The sequence below is a fragment of the Ornithorhynchus anatinus genome, chromosome X1 (genome assembly GCF_004115215.2).
Source record: "Ornithorhynchus anatinus isolate Pmale09 chromosome X1, mOrnAna1.pri.v4, whole genome shotgun sequence".
Lineage (NCBI taxonomy): Eukaryota > Metazoa > Chordata > Mammalia > Monotremata > Ornithorhynchidae > Ornithorhynchus > Ornithorhynchus anatinus.
The window spans coordinates 25,377,501-25,400,864 of record NC_041749.1 but is presented as its reverse complement, the minus strand read 5'-3'; the positions used below and the strand labels follow the sequence as shown (position 1 = coordinate 25,400,864).

The 23,364-nt window shown below is 44.5% G+C and overlaps 1 protein-coding gene across 1 annotated transcript; it reads left to right on the top strand.

Annotated features, from left to right (window-relative positions):
• The first annotated feature begins 121 nt into the window (after positions 1 to 121).
• Positions 122 to 22,974, top strand: HMMR (hyaluronan mediated motility receptor). The gene is made up of 15 exons (XM_029051031.2): positions 122 to 214; positions 3,038 to 3,136; positions 4,419 to 4,510; positions 5,558 to 5,614; positions 9,885 to 10,073; positions 12,144 to 12,230; positions 12,315 to 12,415; positions 12,954 to 13,028; positions 13,150 to 13,325; positions 14,267 to 15,432; positions 15,604 to 15,818; positions 16,861 to 16,960; positions 17,350 to 17,526; positions 21,915 to 22,077; positions 22,464 to 22,974. Exons 1-15 carry the CDS (start codon positions 169 to 171, stop codon positions 22,481 to 22,483), a joined length of 2,763 nt encoding a protein of 920 aa, XP_028906864.1. The 5' UTR covers positions 122 to 168; the 3' UTR covers positions 22,484 to 22,974.
• The last annotated feature ends 390 nt before the right edge of the window (positions 22,975 to 23,364 follow it).

Here is a 23,364-nt window from a genome sequence, read left to right as displayed (position 1 = left end):
GCCGCTCCCGGAGGCGTCTGCGCATGCCCGGAGGCGGCGCGGGCGGGGATTGGCTGCGGCCGGCGAGGCGGGCCCGGCCCGCTCCGTTTGAATTTGACTGGGGAGGGAAGAGAGGGAGGGAGGGAGCGCAGCGGTTCGCACAACCCGCCCGGATCCGTCCCATCCGACATGTCCTTCTCCAAGGCCCCGTTGAAGCGGTTCAATGATGCTGCCGGTACGTGTTTTGGGCGGAGGAGGGGGAGAATTGGGCTGCGGGGGATTTCTTGCTGAGCCCTAATAAGCCTAATTACGGTATTTCTTAAGCGCGGATTCTGCGCCAAGCGCTGTTCTAAGCGCTGGGGGAGAGACAAGGTCATCACGTCGTCCCACGTGGGGCTCGCTGTCTTCATCCCCGCGGCACAGATGAGGTCACTGAGGCTCAGAGAAGTGAAGTGCTTGTCGATTATAATAGTAATTACGGTATTGGTCAAGCGCTGACTCTGTGCCAAGCACTGTTCTAAACGCTGGGGAAGATACAAGGTCATCCGGTCCTCCTACATAGGGCTCGCTGTCTTCATCCCCATTGCACAGATGAGGTCACTGAGGTTCAGAGAAGTGAAATGACTTGCCAATTATAATCATAATTACGGTATTGGTTAAGCGCGGATTCTGCGCCAAGCCCTGTTCTAAGCGCTGGGGGAGATGCAACGTCATCAGGTCGTCCCACAGGGGGCTCGCTGTCTTCAGCCCCATGGCACGGATGTAGAGATTGAGGCACAGAGAAGTGATTGCCAATTATAATAGTAATTACGGTATTTGTTAAACGCAGACTATGTGCCAAGTACTGTTCTAAGCGCTGGGGGAGAGACAAGGTCATCAGGTCGTCCCCCATAGGGCTCGCTGTCTTCATCCCCATTGCACAGATGAAGTGACCGAGGCTCAGTGAAGTGATTGCCGATTACAACGATAATTACGGTATTGCTTAAGCGCTGACTCTGTGCCAAGCACTGTTCTAAACGCTGAGGGAGATACAAGGTCATCCGGTCCTCCTACATAGGGCTCGCTGTCTTCATCCCCATTGCACAGATGAGGTCACTGAGGTTCAGAGAAGTGAAATGACTTGCCAATTATAATCATAATTACGGTATTGGTTAAGCGCGGATTCTGCGCCAAGCCCTGTTCTAAGCGCTGGGGGAGATGCAAGGTCATCAGGTCGTCCCACAGGGGGCTCGCTGTCTTCAGCCCCATGGCACGGATGTGGAGACTGAGGCCCAGAGAAGTGAAGTGATTGCCAGTTATAATAGTAATTACGGTATTGCTTAAGCGCTGATTCTGTGCCAAGCACTGTTCTAAGCGCTGGGGGAGATACAAGGTCATCAGGTCGTCCCACGTGGGGCTCGCTGTCTTCATCCCCATTGCACGGATGAAGTGACCGAGGCACAGAGAAGTGAAGTGATTGCCAATTATAATAGTAATTAGGGTATGTGTTAAACGCTGACTATGTGCCAAGTACTGTTCTAAGCGCTGGGGGAGATACAAGGTCATCAGGTCGTCCCCCATAGGGCTCGCTGTCTTCATCCCCATTGCACAGATGAAGTGACCGAGGCTCAGTGAAGTGATTGCCGATTACAACGATAATTACGGTATGGCTTAAGCGCTGACTCTGTGCCAAGCACTGTTCTAAGCGCTGAGGGAGATACAAGATCATCAGGTCGTCCCACGTGGGGCTCACTGTCTTCATCCCCATGGCACAGATGAGGAGACTGAGGCACAGAGAATAATAATGTTGGCATCTGTTAAGCGCTTACTATGTGCAGAGCGCCGTTGTAAGCGCTGGGGGAGAGACAGGGTCATCAGGTGGTCCCACGGGAGGCTCCCAGTCTTCAGCCCCATTTGACAGAGGAGGGAACTGAGGCACGGAGAAGTGAAGTGACTCGCCCACAGTCACACAGCTGACAAGGGGCAGATCCGGGAGTCGAACTCATGACCTCTGACTCCGAAGCCCGGGCTCTTGCCACTGAGCCACGCTGCTTCCAAGTTAGTAAGCGCTTAACTAGCACCATCGCTATTATTAACTGAGCGGAAGCGGCTAATGTGAGCAGGTTTCCTCCTAGCCTGGAGTGGGTATCTTAGCTGGCCCTCTTTCGTTTCTGGTATCTGTTAAGCGCTTACTATGCAACAAGCACTGTTCTAAGCGTTGGGCTCTCTTCTTTAGTGGAGTCCTGGCGCGGGCAAAGGTCTGTGAAAAGCCCAGGGAGCATAGAAGGAAACCGGCCGCTCCGTCAGAGGGCTTCCATTTCCAGAAGATGGAGGATCTGCGTGGATCTGCAAAGCCCCGCGGGGCAGGAGCTGCGTTCGAGTTCTTGTCCCTGCTCCAGCGCTTAGTACAGTGCTTGTCACAATAAGCCCTTGGGCGGGGGGATTCCTGGCCCTTTCGTGTACGGGGTCCTGGGTGCTTAGTAATAAATGCTAGCGGCGTGGCTCAGCGGAAAGAGCCGGGGCTTGGGAGCCAGAGGTCGTGGGTTCGAATCCAGACCCCAACACTTGTCAGCTGTGTGACTGTGGGCGAGTCACTTCACTTCTCTGGGCCTCAGTGACCTCAGCTGGAAAATGGGGCTGAAGACTGTGACCCGATGACCCTGTATCTCCCCCAGCGCTTAGAACGGTGCTCAGCACAGAGTAAGCGCTTAACAAATACCAACATTATTATTATTATTATTATTAAATGATAATCTAAACAATAATGAAGAGGACTCTCAGCTCGCTAGTTGATATCTCTTGAGAGGTGATTCATTCATTCATTCATTCAATAGTATTTATTGAGCGCTTATTATGTGCAGAGCACTGTACTAAGCTCTTGGAATGTACAAATCTTACAGCCTTCTAAGCAGTTGCTACTTATGTTGATTTTTTTTTATCCCTGCTTTCTATATTTTGATGAATTTTTTTGGATCTAGATCACAGCACCGATATGGAAAACTGTACTCTGTTTAGTGTTCTTTTGCTTGACGGAGTTTTCAGAGAGCTGATAAAGAACATTTCATTTTCACGTGTGTAGGCTGTGCCCCACCTCCGGGATCCTATGATGTTAAGTCCTCAGAGGTTTTGAAAGGACCCGTATCCTTTGAGAAATCACAACGATTTAGAAAGCAAAAAGGTAAGAAATCGCTTACAGTGAAAAAGATCGCATTTTGTGTGTTCTAATTTGATAAGACACTCCTGCGAATACCATTTCAGTGAAGACATGCTGCGGCAAACATGAGGTTTTGGCTGTCCTGAAAGCCTGAGAGTAGTGTTAATTGAGAAGCAGCGTGGCTCAGTGGAAAGAGCACGGGCTTGGGAGTCCGAGGTCATGAGTTCGAATGCCGGCTCTGCCCCTTGTCAGCTGTGTGACTGTGGGCGAGTCACTTCACTTCTCTGGGCCTCAGTGACCTCATCTGTAAAATGGGGATGAAGACTGTGAGCCTCACGTGGGACAACCTGATGACTCTGTATCTCCCCCAGCGCTTAGAACAGTGCTCGGCACATAGTAAGCGCTTCACAAAGACCAACATTATTATTACGCAAAGTATAAGGATGTCAGATTTGGTCACTGACCATATTTTATAACAGCATTAAATGACAGTCATCAGAGTTTAAAAGTCTAGCAAAATTAAGCATGTTCATTAACTGATTTCACCCTCCTCTAAATGGCCCTGCGCTAGAACTTGTTAGCAGGATAATAATTTATAATAATGATGGTCATCAGGTGGTCCCACGTGAGGCTCACGGTCTTCATCCCCATTTGACAGATGAGGTCACTGAGGCCCAGAGAAGTGAAGTGACTCGCCCACAGTCACACAGCTGCCAAGTGGCAGAGTGGCTGATAATAGTGAAGAAGCATGGCCTTGTGGAAAGAGCATTTGGGCCGGGGGTTAAGGGACCGGGGTTCTAATCCCACCTCTGACGCGTGTCTGCTCTGTGACCTGGGCCGATTACCTAATTTCCCTGTGCCTCAGTTACTTCCCCTGTAAAATGGGAATTAAGACCTGAACCCCATTTTAGGGACAGGGACTCACCTGATTATCGTATATCTAGTCCAGTACTCAGTAAGGGCCCGACACATAGTAGGCACTCGATAACTACATTTTTAAAAAGTAGAAGTGAATATCGATGACGAGAAGCTGTTGAAATGAATCATTTGGAAGTTATTCAGGGCGAATAAACTGACTTTGAGTGGTGATTAACCTGTCACATTGTGAGTAAACCTAGAGCGTGGCATTGGACAACTTCATTCATTCGATAGTACTTATTGAGCGCTTACTATGTGCAGAGCACTGTACTAAGCGCTTGGAATGGACAATTCGGCAACAGATAGAGACAGTCCCTGCCCGATGACGGGCTCACAGTCTAATCGGCAACACCTCCATCCCTATGATCTGTGAACTTTATTTTTATAGCAACTTTTGTGGGAAGCCAACAAAGTCTTAACAGTGACAAAGATGCTGCTTCACCCCCCACCGCGAGAAAACATAAGATCTTAGAATCACAGGTAAGGCCCTTTTCCATTTTGTGGATCTGTTTTTCTGCATTCGTATTTGTGGGTTGGAATAGGTGGAAGATCTATTCATTTGAGTCCGTGAGTGCAAATCTTTCATTCATTCAGTGGTATTTACTGAGCGCTTACTATGTGCAGAGCACCGTACTAAGCGCTTGGAATGGACAATTTGGCAACAGATAGAGACCGTCCCTGCCCAGTGACAGATCTGAGAGTTGATGTTCATATTTAGTTTAAGGATTAAACGCAGATTTGTATTGTAAACGAGAACGTGACAGACTATTCTTGCAAAGTGGATTACAAAATGTTAACTGTGGACCGCTACCTGTCAGGTACTGTTTCATTATTTATTCATTATTTCATTTATTGTTCTGTGGCCAAAGTGTAATGACAAACTTTTAAGTCCTAATGCCAAAAAGAGATCGGAGGGACCTTCGGGAAGGGACCTTCCGATTCATCATTCTGTCTAATGGAACGAGCCCCGGTCTCAAAGTCAAGTAATTGGTTCTGACTTGCTCTGTGATTTTAGTAAATTACTTAGTTTCTCACTTGAAGTGGGGACTCTAATGATGAAACTGAAAAGTAATAAGCCAAAGCGGCGCTTATTAAAGCAGACCCGGGTGGGGTCCTAAACTAAGCACCCGTTTCCTTTGGGGTCGAAAGGACCTTGCTAATCATTTGTTTTATAAAATAAGTAAAACTGCTCATTACCTTCTCCGTGTGAGAATTGCGTGGAGTGAACTGCTAAACGTTTGTCGATGATTTGAGCGGCCGGGTTCGAATCCCGGCTCTTCCACTCGTCGGCTGTGTGACCGTGGGCGAGTCACTTCACTTCTCTGGGCCTCAGTTCCCTCCTCTGTAAAATGGGGATGAAGACTGTGAGCCTCACGTGGGACAACCTGAGGACCCTGTAACTCCCCCAGCGCTTAGAACAGTGCTCTGCACAGAGTAAGCGCTAAGCAAACACCAACATTATTATAGGCGACAAGCAGGCTGTTTGGCTCTCTTAGTATATTCACTTTATATTTTCCTTTTTAATAGAAAAAGGCTCAGAAGGACAGTAAAGACCTTAAAAGGGTGAAGATGCTTGAAAAAGAGGTGAGTCATCTTTGCAGCTCATTAAAATGAAAATTTGTTCTCTTATGAAGTAATATTAGAGGCAGAGAACAAGCGAGAGAGAGAGGGAAAGCCAACTAGTTCTTATGTTGTCTCTTTTTCTAACTGGCCATGGTTCAGTGAGGAATAATAATAATAATGGTATTTGTTAAGCGCTTACTATGTACAGAGCATTGTTCTAAGCACTGGGGTGGTCACAGGGGAATCAAGTTGTCCCACGTGGGGCTCCCAGTCTTAATCCCCATTTTACAGATGAGGTAACTGAGGCACAGAGAAGTGAAGTGACTTGCCCACAGTCACACAGCTGACAAGTGGCAGAGTCGGGATTCGAACCCATGACCTCTGACTCCAAAGCCCGGGCTCCTGCCACTGAGCCACGCTGCTTCTCTATAAGCAGGCTTGTTAATAGGTGTTATAAACCTGATTCCAGCTAAGTTAAGCGGCAACGTCTCTGTCACTAGGGAAAGAAGAAACAACGTGGCTTAGCGGTAAAAGTCCGGCCTTGGGAGTCGGAGGTCGTGGGTTCTAGTCCCGGCTCTGCCGCTCGTCCGCTGTGTGACCTTGGGAAAGCCGTTTAACTTACCTGTGCCTCGGTTACCTCCTCTGTAAAAGGGGGATTAAGACTGGGAGACCCACGTGGGGCAACCTGATTACCTTGTGTCTTCCCCAGCGCTTAAGACAGTGCTTGGCATATAGTAAGCGCTTAACAAATACCATCTTTTTTTATTATCATTACTATTAGAGCATTGGAGGGGGGAAGAGGTGCTACCATGGAGGCTAGAAAGGGGGCTCGTGGAAGGGCATGGGCAAGGTGTCAGGGGACAAAAGAATCTGGGAATATCAAACATATCAACAGATTTGTTTATCAGTGGCCGGGGAAGGGAGGGAAACAACTGGTTGGAATTGAATGCTTCTGTTTTATTTTCTTCCACGGTTTTCATTGAGCACTTATTATAAGTCAAGGGGAAGGGAGGGAGACAACCGGTTGGAACTGAATGCCTCGGTTTTATTTTTGTCCACGGTATTCGTTAAGCACTTTCTGCACGTCAAGCGCTGGTGTAATCGCTGAGGCGGGTACGAGTTAATTAGGTTGGACACGGGAAGGAAGGAATTGCCCGGGGCTTAGAAGCAGCGTGGCTCAGTGGAAAGAGCCCGGGAGTCAAAGGTCATGGATTCGATTCCCGGCTCTGCCCCTTGTCGGCTGTGTGACCGTGGGCGAGTCCCTTCACTTCTCTGGGCCTCAGCGACCCCATCTGCAAAATGGGGATGAAGACCGTGAGCCTCACGTGGGACAACCCGATGACCCCGTATCTCCCCCGGCGCTTAGAACGGTGCTCTGCACATAGTAAGCGCTTAACAAATACCGACATTACTATTACAGAAGCGGCGTGGCTCGGTGGAAAGAGCACGGGCTCGGGAGTCGGAGATCATGGGTTCGAATCCGCTTAACAAATGCCAACTTTTTTTTTTTTTCGTAAGAGGCTAAGAAGGAGGGAGAATAGGTATCCCCATTTGACACTCGAGGAAACCGAGACACAGAGAAGTCAAGTGACTTGTCCTCTTCTCAGTCATTCGGTCGTATTTGTTCAGCGCTTACTGTGTGCGGAGCACGGTGCTGAGGTCTCGGGAGAGGACGACGTGACGACGGACGGACACGTTCCCCACCCGCAACAATGAGCTCCCACTCCCTTCTGGGTCACCCTGACTTGGTCCCTTTAATCATCCCCCCCGTCCCAGCCCCACGGCACCTAGGTGCACATCTGAAATTAATTTATGTTTATATTAATACCTTTCTCCCCCTCTAGACAGAAAGCTTGTCATAGGCAGGGAATGTGCCCGTTTAATGTGAGAGAGTCCTCTCCCAAGTGCTCTGCACACAATAAACAATAATAATAATAGTGTTGGTATTTAAGCGCTTACTAGGTGCGGAGCACCGTTCTAAGCGCCGGGGGAGATACAGGGTCATCGGGTGGTCCCACGTGAGGCTCACGGGCTTCATCCCCATTTGACAGATGAGGGAACTGAGGCACAGAGAAGTGAAGCGACTGGCCCACTGTGGCACATAAATGCCATCGAATGAACGAAAGCAAGGAATTGGCAGAACTGGGGTTAGAAGCCAGGTCCTTCTGACTCCCCGGCTTGTGCTCTCTCCACTAGGCCACACTGCTGCCCTACAGTAGGTCAAAGGGTAGGGTCTGCACCACTCATCCGTTTCATCCTGATTTAGTACTGGTGATTTGTTCGGCGCTTACTAGGTGCGAAGCACCGTAGCCTGCCAAGAGCCAACGGCAGGGTAGGGGAAGTGACGGAATAACAGCTGTCATAATAATACTGTCGGTACTTGTTAAGCGCTTTCTCTGTGCAGAGCACCGTTCTAAGCGCTGGGGGAGATACAGGGTCATCGGGTCGTCCCGCGTGAGGGTCCCAGTCTTCATCCCCCATTTGACAGTTGAGGCCCAGAGAAGTGAAGTGACTTGCCCGCGGTCACCCAAGCTGCCAAATGGCAGAGCGGGGATTCGAACCCATGACCTCGGGCTCCCAAGCCCGGGCTCTTGCCACTGAGCCCCGCCGCTTCTCCGTGTACAGCTGCTTCCCGCTGCTGTAGCTCACCTCTGTGCTACTGAGGACGACAGAAATGCCCCCGGGCCCCGGCCGACCTGGCAAGCTGCCATCCACGGGATTAAGAGTTGAGGCACCACCTTAGCTCCCCTTTAGCCCTATCTTGAGGAGGGTCATGCAGCCGGGTCCTGCCCGAGGCAGATCAGGTGGCCTCAGCAGCGTAGAGAAGCGGCGTAGCTCGGTGGAAAGAGCCCCGGCTTGGGAGTCAGAGGTCGTGGGTCCGAATCCCGGCTCTGCCCCTTGTCAGCTGGGTGACCGTGAGCAAGTCACCGGGCAGGGATTGTCTCTGTCTGTTCCCGAATTGTATATTCCAAGCGCTTAGTACGGTGCTCTGCACATAGTAAGCACTCAATAAATACTATTGAATGAATGAAGTGACTTCATTCACTGAACTTCTCTGGGCCTCAGTGACCTCATCTGTCAAATGGGAGTGAAGACTGTAGGCCTCAAGTAGGACCACCTGATGACCCTGTATCTACCCCGGCGCTTAGAACGGTGCTCTGCACATAGTAAGTGCTTAACAAGTACCAACATTATTATTATCATTATCAGCGTGGCTCAGTGGAAAGAGCCCGGCCTCAGGAATCAGAGGTCATGGGTTCTAATCCCGGATCCTCCCTCTGTCAGCTGGGTGACTTTGGGCCAGTCGCTTCACTTCTCGGGGCCTCAGTTCCCTCGTCGGTAAAATGGGGGTGAGGACCGTGAGCCCCACGAGGGACGACCCGATGGCCCTGTATCTCCCCCAGCGCTTAGAACAGTGCTCGGCACGTAGTAAGCGCTTAACAAATACCAACATCATCATCCTCCTCGGCATGCCAAGTCTGTGGAGGCCGAGAACCGTATTTGGAATGAAGAGTTGTAGGTTTCCGATCCTTGAAATAGAAGAAAGCTATAAGGTGCTCAGAACAAATAGGCCTGAGGCTACCTCGCCTCAGGAGAACTGGGATCAGAAACCCACGGCTATTAATATGAAAGGAGAAAATCCGAAAATCCATTTTGGGGCAGGTAGGGGAGTTATTTTTTGTTTCTTTTTTCGTTTCAAATTGATTAAAAATCCAGATCCTGCTCTGGCACATCCTTGGGGGGATAGAATGCTTTTTCAAAAGCTTGAAAAGTGTGTTCATCGTATATTCAGAAGTTTATTTAAAAAAAGAACTCTACTGCAGGGCGATATGGCTAACTAGGTTACTTATCTTGGAACTTGGCACTCCCACCTCTTAGTATAATGCTTTGCCCGGTGTTAACTCTCTACTCAAACTAAGCCTCATGGAGGACACGGACTGTGTCCAGATAAGTAACATCTTTCCAACAGCGCTCGGCATATAGTTAAGTGCTTAACAAATACCATAATGATGATGAGAAGTACTATTGATTGGTTGATTGAACTCTCCAGGGAGCATTCCCTATATATAATAATAATAATGTTGGTATTTGTTAAGCGCTTACTATGTGCTGAACACTGTTTTAAGCGCTGGGGTAGATACAGGGTCATCGGGTTGTCCCGTGTGGTGCTCACACTTTCAATCCCCATTTTACCGATGAGGTGACTGAGGCACCGAAAAGTTAAGTGACTTGCCCGTAGTTACACAGCTTCTAAGCGCACTGACGTTGCATTTATATCTTTTTCTTCTAGATTCGTGATCTGGTAAAAGAACGTGGAATGCAGGACAAGCGTCATCGGGATCTAGAAGCCGAGTTGGAGAAGACGGAAGTGAAATTAAATGCAGCCGTCAGAGAGAAGACCTCTCTCTCTGCAAATATTGCTTCCCTAGAAAAACAGCTCATGGAATTAACTAGAGCGAACGAATTTCTGAAACTAAAGGTATTGGGGCTTTTTAAATGCCCTCCTGGACATGTGGATTAGTTTCTCAATCTAAGCGTTAATAGTAAGAACCCGCAAAGGGCATGTTTTGCCGCACCCCACGTTTGGGGAAAATCCCCGTGGTATTACTCTGTGCGTCTTGCTTCCGGTATCACGTGAGTCACGCCGGACCCCCGAGAGACGTATCTGATCGGAAGAGAATTCCCTAATCCCCCTGTCGTATTCATTCCAAAGCGTGAAGTGGAAACATGCGGCACAGTGCTTAACAAATTCCGTAATAGTGATGAGAAGTACTGTCGATTGGTTGACTGAACTCTCCGGGGGGCATTCCCTCTGGGAATATAATAATGTTGGTATTTGTTAAGCGCTTACTCTGTGCAGAGCACTGTTCTAAGCGCTGGGGGAGATACAGGGTCATCGGGTTGTCCCATGAGGGGCTCACGCTTTTAATCCCCATTTTTTACCGATGAGGTGACTGAGGCACCGAGAAGTTAGGTGACCCGTCCACAGTTACACAGCCTCTATGTTGCCCAGTATGGAAGAAATGACCGTATTAATCTTCTCCATGTACGGGATTAGACTCGTAAAATAGTTTCAAAGAGCTGAATTACTGAAATCTGATTACTCTGTAAACCTCGAGATCCTTTCATTCATTCAAGCATATCTGTCGAGACCTCACTGTGTGTAGAGCACTGTACTTAATCAACAGAGAGAGACACAGTGGGTTCCCTTTATAGTGTGAACGGGCAACTAAATTTTTTAGGCTATATATTAGTAATAATATTGGTATTTGTTAAGCGCTTACTATGTGCAGAGCACTGTTCTAGGCGCTGGGGGAGATACAGGGTGATCAGGTTGTCCCACGTGGGGCTCACAGTTTTAATCCCCATTTTACATATGAGGTAACTGAGGCACAGAGAAGTGAAGTGACTTGCCCACGGTCACACAGCTGACAAGTGGCGGAGCCGGGATTCGAACCCATGACCTCTGACTCCCAAGCCCGTGCTCTTTCCACTGAGCCACGCTGCTTCTTCTCTATCCCAGCTGCCTCATATCCCTCGTTCTGTCCCGTGCAAACTTCTCAAGCAGGGGGTTCACCTGCTGTTTTCACTTCCTCTTCTCCCCAGGCCCTTCTTAGCTTGTCAGGATACGGTTTCCTTCCCCTTCCTTTGACTAAACTGAAGTCTCCATCATTACCGGTGAGCTCCTTCTTGCCATAAAACAGTCCGTTCTCTGTCGAGCTCCTCAACCTCCCATCTGCCGTTGACCATTCCGTTCTCCTGAAACGCTCTCTAAGCCTAGTCGGAAGAGCACGGGCCAGGGAGTCGGAGAACCTGGGTTATAATCTCACCTCTGCCAATTCCTTGGTGTGTCACCCCGGGCAAGTCATGTAACTGCTCTGTGCCTCATTTTCCCCAACTGCAAAATGGGGATTCGGGGCTTGCTTTTCCTCTTATTCATTCATTCATTCAATAGTATTTATTGAGTGCTTACTATGTGCAGAGCACTGTACTGAGTGCTTGGGATGGACAATTCAGCAACAGAGAGAGACAATCCCTGCCCAGTGACGGGCTCACCAATACTAATGTTTCACCAAGATAAATAGAATCATAGATAAATACACATCATTAACAAAATAAATACAGTAATAAAAACATATACAAATATGCACAGTGCTGAGGTCCACGCTGCTTCCACTAATAATAATAATACTGATGCTTCACCAACATAAATAGAATCATAGACGAATACACTGTGACTCAGTGGAAAGAACCCGGGCTTGGGAGTCAGAGGTCATGGGTGCGAATCCCTGCCCCCGCCACTTGTCAGCTGGGTGACTTGGGGCAAGTCACTTCACTTCTCTGTGCCCCAGTTACCTCTTAGACTGTGGTCCTCACGTGGGACGGCGACTCTGTCCAACCTGATTAACGTCTATCTACCCCAGCACTGAGAAGAGTCCTTGCCACCTAGTGAGCACATAACAAATACCAGAAAAATAATAATGAGAGTAACAGCTTTGGTTATGCTCATTCCTTACGGTTCTCCTCGTATTTCTCTTGCTTCGCGAAGTTCTCAGACGACGGGACCCAAAAGAAAATGAGCAGTCTGAGTATGGAAGTAATGAAACTGAGGAGCAAGATGGAAGCCAAGACCAAGGTTAGATATATCTCGGTGAGAGCCTATTTTTAAAAGTTCTGAAAGAAACCTCACTTACCCGCAACTGTCACCTTTGATTTTTAGAGTGCTGCCGCTAAACAAGAAGACATGGAAATGAAGCTGCAGTTGGCTCAGAGGAATCTCCAGCAAACCCAAGGAATAGTGGCACAGATTGAGGAAAAACTGTAAGCTCACAAAAGGGGAGGTGGGGCGGATTCTAAGCAGAATTAACCTCTAGAAAATCTCTTCCGGTCAGTCTTTGTCTACCAATGTGCGGAGGTTTAATGTTTATAATTTCGCTTTCACGAGTAAGTATTATGGAGTCTAAATTTATATGCAGACCCTGCTTTGAAGATTCTAAAGCAGGATATTTTGCTGTCTGAAGTTTTTAAAATCTGACCACCAATGCAAACGTATTTTAAGTCGGAGGTATCAAAGCAAAAAGCGGCTTAAATATTATCACTGAATTCCCATTTCTTATATTTGAAAATATATTGATTACTTCATGATGTGCTTTATCATCACACAATTATTGTATGACTACATCTGAGAACCACTGCTCTAAATATTTAATTTAGAAAACCTTTGGATATGGGGGAAAGTGTTACGTTTAGTTGTTTGGTTTTTCATTCAGCCCACACTGATGTTTTTGATCTATTTTGAGTCACAAGTAGAACCTGAATTTAGTACCTTATGTTTTGATCGGGTTTTTTTCTTTTTAAGTTTAAGTACGGAGAAAGAAATAGTAGAAGAAAAATCTGATACAGGGAGACTCTTGGACTATATTGAACAGCTCAGGTACTGTCAATGCTTATTTCTTATTGAAAACAAAGTTTAGTACTCCGGATTTGGAGAAATACTAACAGTAATATTTTTCAAAGACATACGATCCGTAAACGAATCGTTTCTTTTAATAAAGTTGTCTAGGTGAAAGGGAGAAATATAAGGAAGATATATTCTATTTGGAGGAGATTTTCAAGGAAAAGAACAATGAACTTTCAATCCTGAAAAATTCTCTTGAAGAAAAGGATTGTGCGTTATCCAGGAAAATTAAAGAACTGACTTCTGCGTGTCAGCTGCTTGAAGAAGAAAATGGTAATTGAACTGCCGTATGAATCGTTTTGATTGCCTTATGGTGTTTAAGCGCTTTCTTTGTGTCGAGCACTGTTCCTGAGAGCTAGGGTAGATACAAGTTTATCAGGTGGGACTTAGTCCCTGTCCCACATTGGCCTCTCAGTCTAAGAGGGAGGAGGATCTACTCCCCATTTTACACTTGCGGAAACCCCCCTTTTACACCCGAGGAAACTGAGGCACAGAGAAGTTAAGTGGCTTCCCCGAAGTCGCACAGCAGGTACAAGGCGGAGCTGGAATTAGAACCCGGGCCCTCTCACGCCCCGCTCCATACTCTTTCCACCAGGCCACGCTCTGTCTCATAATTGTCCATGGAAAGTGTGTTAAAATTTCCAAGGTTAAGCTCGACTAAATAATGTGGGGGCGTTTTGTGGGCTCAACAGTGTCATGTTATAGTATTTTAGTATGCTTCGAATGGCTCTGACCCAGACTGTGTGCACCCTAACCGGTCAGGGACCGAGGCCTCAAGGGTAAGTAGAGGCCGCGTAAATAAATCTTTGCCGTCGGTGGGACTGCACCGATTGAAAATGCAACACCTGAAATACTTTGTGGATTGCTTTGTATGTTACCCTTGAAATCGTTTAGCCTTTGTAGATTCTTGGAATTTGAAGTTACCTTGAAGTTTAGTTACTCCGGACTAAAATTACTGTCAGACTGTGGGTCTGCAGATAAAGGATGATAGATAATAATGAAAAAGAATGTAATTTTGGCATTCTACTAACAATAAATTATTATAGGAGTTGCTGAAGATTATATTCAAAATATTTCCTGCAATAATGTACTGCTGTTACCCAAGCATTCCTTCTTATTTTTGACATTTTGAGTGAGAGAGAACTAGAAAAATGTAACTGCCTGTATTCCTTGGTATTGTCTTCTGAGGATGCTTTGGAAATGTATTTTTACAGGGCGACTTATTGCTGAACACAAAGAACAAGAACACAACTTAAATGTGTCGCTCCAGAGCTTGAAAGAGAAATTACAACTAGAACAAGAACACCAAAAACTGCAGCAGGAGCACAGTTTAAGTGCTGAGATACACAGCTTGAAGGAGAAATTACTAAAAGAACAAGAAGAAAACAAAAAAGTGCAGCAGGAACAGGCTCACCGTTTTAGTGCCGAGATACAAGGCTTGAAAGAGAAATTACAGCTAGAACAGCAAGAGCACAAAAAACTGCAGCAGGAGCAGGAGCACAGTTTTTATGCCGAGATACAGAGCTTGAAGGAGAAATTAAAACTAGAACAAGAGCATGAGAAACATCAGCAGGAGCAGGAAAGGAGTCTAGGTGCTGAGATCCAGAACTTGAAAGATAAATTAAAATTGCAAGAACAACATGAAAAACTGCAGCAGGAACAGAAGCACGGTCTATGTGTGGAAATACAGAGCTTGAAGGAGAAATTAAACCTAGAACAAGAAGAGCATGAGAAACAGCAGCAGGAGCAGGAAAGCAGTCTAGGTGCTGAGATACAGAGCTTGAAAGACAAATTAAAACTCCGAGAACAAGAACATGAAAAACTGCAGCAGGAGCGGGAGCACAGTTTTAGTGCCGAGATACAGAGTTTGAAGGAGAAATTAAAACTAGAGCAAGAAGAGCATGAGAAACATCAGCAGGAGCAGGAAAGCAGTCTAGGTGCTGAGATACAGAAATTGAAAGATAAATTAAAACTCCGAGAACAAGAACATGAAAAACTGCAACAGGAACAGGAGCACCGTTTTAGTGCCGAGATACAGAGCTTGAAGGGGAAATTAAAACAAGAACAAGAAGAGCATGAGAAACAGCAGCAGGAGCAGGAAAGCAGTTTAGGTGCTGAGATACACAGCTTGAAAAATACATTAAAACTACATGAAAAAGCGCAGCAGGAACAGGAGCACAGTTTACGGGCAGAAATACAGAGCTTGAAGGAGAAATTAAAACTAGAACAAGAAGAGCATGAGAAACAGCAGCAGGAGCAGGAAAGCAGCTTAGCTACAGAGATACAGAGCCTGAAAGATCAATTAAAACTCCAAGAACAAGAACATGAAAAACTACAGCAGGAACAGACAGAAACTGCTTTACTCCTGCAACGAGAGAAGGTATGTTTTTTTTGACTAATTACTAGCATAAACAGTGCTTCGATAATTAGAGCTTCCCAACTTTTCAACTTAATTTCCACTGTTGGATTATCAGACAGCTTATAATAATTCACCACTGGAATAAGCCAGCTTTTATTTCGTGGTAAAAAGATTTGAATTGTCTGCCCATAGGATTTGTGTTGTGGCTTGCAAAAAAATCTACTTGACCTTCAAGAGGAGATGACTAATGAGAGAAACCTTTTGGAAGAAGAATTGAAACAAACATTAGATGAGCTGGATAAGTTACAAGAGAAAGAAGAACGGGCTGAAAACCTAGTAAAGGACTTGGAAGAGGAAATGAAACTGAGGATCAAAGAGCTAAAACATTTAGAAGAAGAGCTAAAAAGGTTTGTAGAAGGACTTGTGGCCTATGGCTTGTGGATTTTGAAGTGCGCACAGAAATGTGAAGTCCATTCACGCATACATTCTTGCTCTGTCCTTGAAAATTTACCCCCGTTTTAATTTATTTGGTATCCTCAGTAATGTGGGGATATACATTTGACACACTATGGTTATTACAAATTCACTCTTCCCCATACGAGCAGCGTTCTTTTTATTTAGTATCTTGCTTTATTTAAAAATATTCTCAGTTTGGGTGAAAGGTACTGTGGTATTCCTATTAATATTCTGTCGTTTTATACTGTTTGAGACCCACCTAAATCCTTTGAGGAAATAAAATTGTGCCATATTGTTATTTTCATCTAGTCAGCAATATTAACTATTATATCCCTAAGGAGGGATGACAATACTAACTTTGTAATGCAGAAAAATCAAGGTTAGGATATACTCCTCAAATTCAGCAAGGATTTTTTTCAAGTTGACACAATGCATTGTTTTTTTCTTGTAAAATGCATAGTAGCTTGATTGAAAATATCACAGCTTTCCTTCTATTCAGCCTGTTTTGTAAAAAAAAAAATAAAAAAAAAATTGAGCATTTGCAATGTGAATCGCTTTATTACAAAATAGTAAAACAGAGACTGAACTTATGCCAGCAAACTGGCGTCAACAATCAGATTCAAACCATGTTAATACTTGAGAGAAAACCTTTGGTTAATTTAACAAAATTATCTGCCAGGGAACTGTTCTAAATATGTAAAACTCCACAAGTGTGGGAATTACATAGGATTCCATGTACTTTACAAAGACAAGATATTGAGTCAGGCAGAACTAAAACAATACACAGTAAAGAAGTACATTTCTCAGTTCTTTTCATGCTCTTCTTCCTCATATTTGTAAATTTTTGTGTGACTTTTTCCCTGAATGTAAGCTAGAGCACAAGGATCATCTCTTCTATCTTTATTGCAGTCTCCGAAGGCCTCAGTGTAGTGCTCTTCTTCGAGGAAATGCTCAATAAATGCTCTTGATCAAAACTTTTTCTTTTTTATCTAGGAAAATGGGGAACGAGGATACTATTGCAGGGCTAACAGAAGAAATAAAAACATGGCGTTTCCTCTATGAAGAACTGCACAATAAAACCAAGCCCTTTGAGGTTTGTTCCCTTCGAAACAATTTGATAACGTTGAGGATATAAAGAAACATTTTATGTTCATCTCTTATGCCACGGTTTATTGCCTAGAAGGTGAAATTTTCAACTAGGTAGTTGAATCTGATTTTCAGCCTGTTTTCTTATTAACCGCTTTCTTATCCCTTCACATCTTTCAAGGAAACTCATTTTAGTTCTCTTCTGATGTCTAGAGAAAACTTTAATCATAAAACTTAAATTTTATAAACTGAAGTAACCGAAGTGGGAAAATGCTGTAATATGGGTTTTGGTTGTGGCCATTTAAAGGATTAGCTTGATCAAATACATAAGTAAAGAGTGATTTTCTTTTCTACAATTAAGATTCAGTGTCTTATTAAAAACAATTTATCTTTCAGCAACAACTAGACGCATATGAAAAAGAAAAGAATGCTTTACTGAATGAACACGGTGCAGCCCAGGAAGAGCTAACCAAATTAAGTGAATCATATGCTAAATTATTGGGTCATCAGAATCAAAAGCAGAAAATCAAACACGTCATGAAATTGAAAGAAGAAAATGGCCAGCTTAAATCGGTGTGTAACTTAAAATACTTGATGCTTAATATTTGTGATTTTGTAGAAGGAGGCCTCAATAGGTGAATCAAAAATATTATGAAATATATCTATAGAACAACAGTATCGACAACTAAAGTTCAACATTAAAAACAGGCATTTCAGAAGCCAGAGTCAGTGCCTGATGCAGATACCAAATTGGATTTAAAATTTTTCTAACTGAAACTATATTTTTAGCACCATTCTGCTAAAATAGCAAAATATTAGCATAAAATGGCAAAATATTAATAATAGGTACTAAAGCTAATTGCTTCTCTATAGAATTGTTAGTCATTTGGAAGGAGATTCATTCAATAGTATTCATTGAACACTTACTAAGTGCAGAGCACTGTACTAAGCGCTTGGATTGTACGATTTATTGTCATTAAGATTGTCTCCGTTGATGTGAGTGTGGTTGAGAATTTGCACACTTAGATCCTTTGTCTATGAAAATGTAAAGTGAGAAAATAGCGAGCTAGGTGGCTGTGAAATAGACTGATTAGACTGTAAGCCCTTCATAGGGCAGGGACTGTCTCTATCTGTTACCGATTTGTACGTTCCAAGCGCTTAGTACAGTGCTCTGCACATCGTAAGCGCTCAATAAATACTATTGAATGAATAAACAGGACTTTTATGCTTAATAATAACGGTATTAAACATAAGCAATAATGATCATACTGTTAAGAACAAATTATTCTTGCTATTTGTGAAAGATCATTCAGATTTTTTGCAGATGTGGCTATGAATTGTGATTTTTGTTACAGCTATGACTATAAGGGAGGGTTCTCCCCAGCAGTTGGTGAAGTGTTCTACACACAGGCATCTGATAAATAATAATAATGTTGGTATTTGTTAAGCGCTCGCTATGTGCCGAGCACTATTCTAAACGCTGGGGTAGATGCAAGGTAATCAGGTTGGCCCACATGGGGCTCACAGTCTTCATCCTCGTTTTGCAGATGAAGGAATTGAGGCACGGAGAAGTTTAAGTGATTTGCCCAAAGTCACACGGAGCCGGATTTAGAACCCATGACCTCCGACTCCCAAGCCTGGGCTCTTTCCACTGAGCCACGCTGCTTCTCTGAGTTGCTTGGTTGCTCAGAGCGCTCTGAAATTAAAAAAAAATGCATTTACACTCCAGTTCAGACATGGCAAACAGGCAGCTGATGGATCACGTACAGCTCGTTGTCAGCTTGTCCATGGCACGCACAAGGAAGGTGACTACTCTGGGAGCAGGAGGAGGAAGATTAGCTTGGTTACCCTACGCTTGGTTATCCTAATTAGGATGATTACCCGGCTGCCCCATACAGTGCCTGGTAAGCAGCGTGGCTCAGCTGAAAGAGCCCGGGCTTGGGAGGCAGAGGTCATGGGTTCGAATCCCAGCTCTGCCACTTGTCAGCTGTGTGACTGTGGGCAAGTCCCTTCACTTTTCTGTGCCTCAGTTTCCTCATCTGGAAAATGGGGATGAAGCCTGGGAGCCTCACGCGGGACAACCTGATGACCCTGTATCTCCCCCAGCGCTTAGAACAGTGTTCTGCACATAGGAAGTGCTTAACAAATACCAACATAATTATTACATTATTAATAACTCAAACAGTGACTAACGGTAATTGCTAATACCATAAAAAAATAGACCAGTTCTAGGCTCCGAGCTAATGCTGGGTGCTGCTTTTCAGGAGTGTCAAGAGGCCTTCCTATATGCAATTCTTCCTTCCTATAGAATTGGCCTTGGCAATAGAAGTCCTGGAGAGAAGCCCTTAGGAGCAGTGAGTCAATCAATGATATTTAGATATTTACAGAAGCAGCGTGGCTCAGTGGAAAGAGCCCGGGCTTGGGAGTCATAGGTCATGGGTTCGAATCCCAGCTCTGCCACTTGGCAGCTATGTGACTGTGGGCAAGTCACTTCACTTCTCTGGGCCCCAGTTTCTTCATCTGGAAAACGGGGATGAAGCCTGGGAGCCTCACGTGGGACAACCTGATGACCCTGTATCTCCCACAGCGCTTAGAACAGTGCTCTGCACAGAGTAAGCGCTTAAATCCCAACATTATTATTATTAGTACCTATTGTGGACAGAACACCCTACTGAGAGCTTGGGAAAGTACAGCACAGTAGAGTTGGTAGACATCCCTTCCCGTGAGGAGCTTGCAGCGTACGGGGGAAGACAGACCCTAGAATAAATTACAGAGAGGGAAAATAACAGAGTATAAGGATATGTGCGAAAGTAGTGAAGGGCTTAAGGCAGTCAAATGCATAGTTGGAGAGGAAAGGGTAAATTCTAGTGTGTTGCGAAGTTCCGTCGTCTTCATTTTTAGGTCTAGCTGTTTCCCTTCCATCTCTCTCATCTTCTCCGACGCCCGTTTTCTTCCCGTGCATCTTTCTATCTTTGTTCTCTTTGCCCCGTCTCCATTGCCTGCTTTTACCTTTTCCTTTAATCTTGGATGACTGAACCTTTCCCCCGGATGCCCTGCTGTAGATATTCTATCCTTAAAAAGTGAATTCAATTCTGTATTTTAATTTCCTTTGGTTCTTGTGAATAACAGTAGAGGTTTTCAACCACCGTATTAAGCAACGTATTAATAACGTATAGTCTTTTTAAAAAATTCTGCCATATTCAAATGTGCAGTCTTAGAAGTTAGGAATGAGTTTGAAAAGTTGTCCCCGAGTTCGTAGATGACACTGGTGTTGGAGTTGTATCTGTGCGTTGTGAATGTCCTTGAGAGGGAATCGCTTTGATTTTGTGGCCATGAAAATACAAGAGTGCACCTTTTCTGGCCCTTTCAAATTTGGGATGAGTCTCCAGTGGTTAAATGGAGAAAATTATGTCTTTCCACCCAGAGCCCACTCCCACGGTTGTTTCAGCAGTGGTGATGGTTTGCTGTGAGCCATTCACACTCTCACCCAGGCCCCTGTGCCAAGCATCACACCCTGCAAGGGAGAACAGGTGTAGTATGTGGTTACAGAACAGAGGATCTCTGAAACTTGAAGGGCGGCATACGTTACTATGCCCCACCCATTAAGCCAGAGTTAACTTTTGATACTCAGAGGCAGTAAGGGCCAGGGGGACTTTTCATCTTTAGTGTGAAAATAGGAAATGAAAAAACAACATCAACAGATATATGTGTATTTGTACCTTATCCAGGTAGATACCTGGAGGTAGAAAGATAGCAGGGTTATCAGAGGACGCATCGAGCCAAGAATTGCTACGTCACCTGGCAGCGCAGTAGCACCTAATAGCTGCTTCTAGGCAGAAATTGGAAGTCGTGATTCTTGATCCTTTTCCCACATCCTCCCTCGGACCTGGGACTCCTTCCCCCTCCATGTATGTCAGCCCATCTCCTCCTCTAAGCGGCCTTCCGATTAATCCTTCTTATTCCTACTCTCCACGCTCTCTCCCACTGGATATTCACCCGCCCTCTGCCCGACAGCATTTGTGTATATAACCGTCATTTATGTTAGTCTGTCTTCTCCGGTAGACTGTCAGCTCCCAGTTATGTCCACCAACTCGGTTGTCCTGTACACTGTCAAGTAATTGGTATGGTGTTCTGCCCTGCGTTGGCACTCAGTAAATACCATCGATTGATTCGTTGGCAATTGCCTAACTACAGAGCCATCCCTAACAGCCACCCTTCCAGAAAGTAAAGCAAGGACTTTTCCAAAACAAGAATACGATCATCCTCTATTTCTGAGCTATCCTTCATAAAGCTTTGTAGCCTTACCTGCGGCTGTGATGTCCGTTCCACATCTAGGCCGTCCTTATGCCACAAATAATGCCACGGTTTTCGGCCATTAATTACGGGAAGCAACGTGGCAGGCCTGGGAGTCGGAGGACCTGAGTTATAATCCCAGCTCTGCCTACTGTGTGAACTTGGACAAGTCACTTCACTTTTCAGTCTCGGTTTCGTTATCAGTAAAATGAGGATCAAAATACCTGTTCTCCCTCCCCTTTAAATGGTAAGATCCGGTTGTGTCAGAGAATGTGACTGCTCTGATTATTTTCTATCTATCCCAGCATTTTAGTCAGTGCTTTCTACAGAGTAACAACAGATGACACAATTACTGTTGTTATTATTTTTGCCACCCAGGACCCTGGTCAGAAGAGTTATGAAATGGAAGTGACACTCGTGGGTTTGGGAGTAGGAGAGTGAAAATTGGAAGCCCACCAATTTAGAAGTTAGTATTTTTTACTAGGCCAAGTCCACATTTAGGTTAAATTGTTCAAAATATTAGAGGTTGTGTGGAGTAATTTCCTAAAGATAGCAAGTACGCTTCAACAACTTTTAAGTTCTTTCTCTGAAAGTAGCGATTTGTCACCCATGGCTGCTTAATATACTTTGGAGAGAAATCCTTCAATAATCATATTTCTCTCCTTCAGGAAGTTTCCAAATTGCGTTCTCAGCTGGTGAAAGAAAAAGAAACTGGGAAGAAACTTCAAGAACAACTGAATGAAGCAAAGGGTATAAGGCGGTTTGACCCTGCCAAAGCTTTTCAACATGAGAGCAAAGAAAATGTTGTTCCTAAAATGCCTTTAAAAGAAAGTAAGGGAACTCGGATTTTAAAGTTTCAACTCTAACCAGTAAAACGATTTTGCTTTCTGAAAGTTTGCTACTTTGAGTAACAGTGGTTTGCTTGATTTTAAGTGCTGGATTAAACTATGGACACCTTTCATTGAGAAAGGTATTAGTCGGCCTCAATAAATATACTACATATCGTCACAGGTGGAATTATGCTAAAGGGAATGAGAGATTGCTTTTCACCTTTGATGGGAGAGGCTATGTGCTTGAGGGAGCGTGGGGGTGTGTATAGTTTTCCTTTCCAGGAAAAATATGCTTTTGGTGATCAAGCTGTGAGAAATGAGGGTAGATTTTTTTTTTTTTTTGCAGAAAGATTACTTTTTAATCTATTAACATTTTAAATCTTGCAGGTAAGATAAATTACTGCTGATTTCCTGTGGATTGCTTAAAACCGAGGAGAATTTCACGGGAAACCGAGCACAGTTGTATCGTTCTAATGAATATATGCAAGTGGGTATATGTAAATTCTACATCTATGTGTCTTTTGTCTTTTTACATTTGATATGTTGGAGAATAATAGCACTCTACGGTGGATAAGATTTACCTAAAGAGTAAATTGCCAGCTTGCGTTCTGGCCGCGAACTCTGGAGAGTTTGTTAATAGGTCCATTCCGCGAATGTGCTGTCTGCTAAAATTGCAACTTGGTGGCTGCAGTCTGATGAAGAGTGTACTGAAATAGGCCAGAAGAATGATAATCAGTTTATTCACTATTATGTGTGAAATGGTGTTTTTCAGATTCAGGGGCTAACATAGACAAGTATAATCACGGTGTTTGGGATAATGATTTAATCGATATGAAAACCAATCAGTTGTAAGATAAAGCTTTATATTTTGATAATTAAAACTGAATACAAAATTTAACAGCGTTCATACCTTGTACTTTTATACACCACGCTATTCCTCATCCTTCATTTAAATAAGGTATTGACCTTCCTTTAATTTATCGGAGGGAAATTTTATTTTGTCTCCGGAACAGTTGTTTATTTTGGTTTTGTACTTCATCCAGATGAGAATATGTGGGGTTACTATTTAGGCAGTTAACTTTCTCTCTCTTTTTCCCTGTGCGCATCTTAATGGAAACCAAAAACATCGACTTGAAAGCAGTGTTTCCTAGAAATTCCCTCCAGTGTTAGACATATCTGAGTTTGTGTTGCTCTATCGTGGTCTATTAAAGTAGGCCTTACTTCCACACTGCATATTAAAGGTTTTTGCAAAACAAGGTAATTATATACACCTGCAACATTCTGTCAG

Coding starts and splice junctions, on each gene's coding strand:
- HMMR (XM_029051031.2), top strand. CDS start 169: ATGTCCTTCTCCAAGGCCCCGTTGAAGCGGTTCAATGATGCTGCCG. Junction 215..3,037: donor GCGGTTCAATGATGCTGCCG/GTACGTGTTTTG, acceptor TCACGTGTGTAG/GCTGTGCCCCACCTCCGGGA. Junction 16,961..17,349: donor ATAAAACCAAGCCCTTTGAG/GTTTGTTCCCTT, acceptor TTTATCTTTCAG/CAACAACTAGACGCATATGA.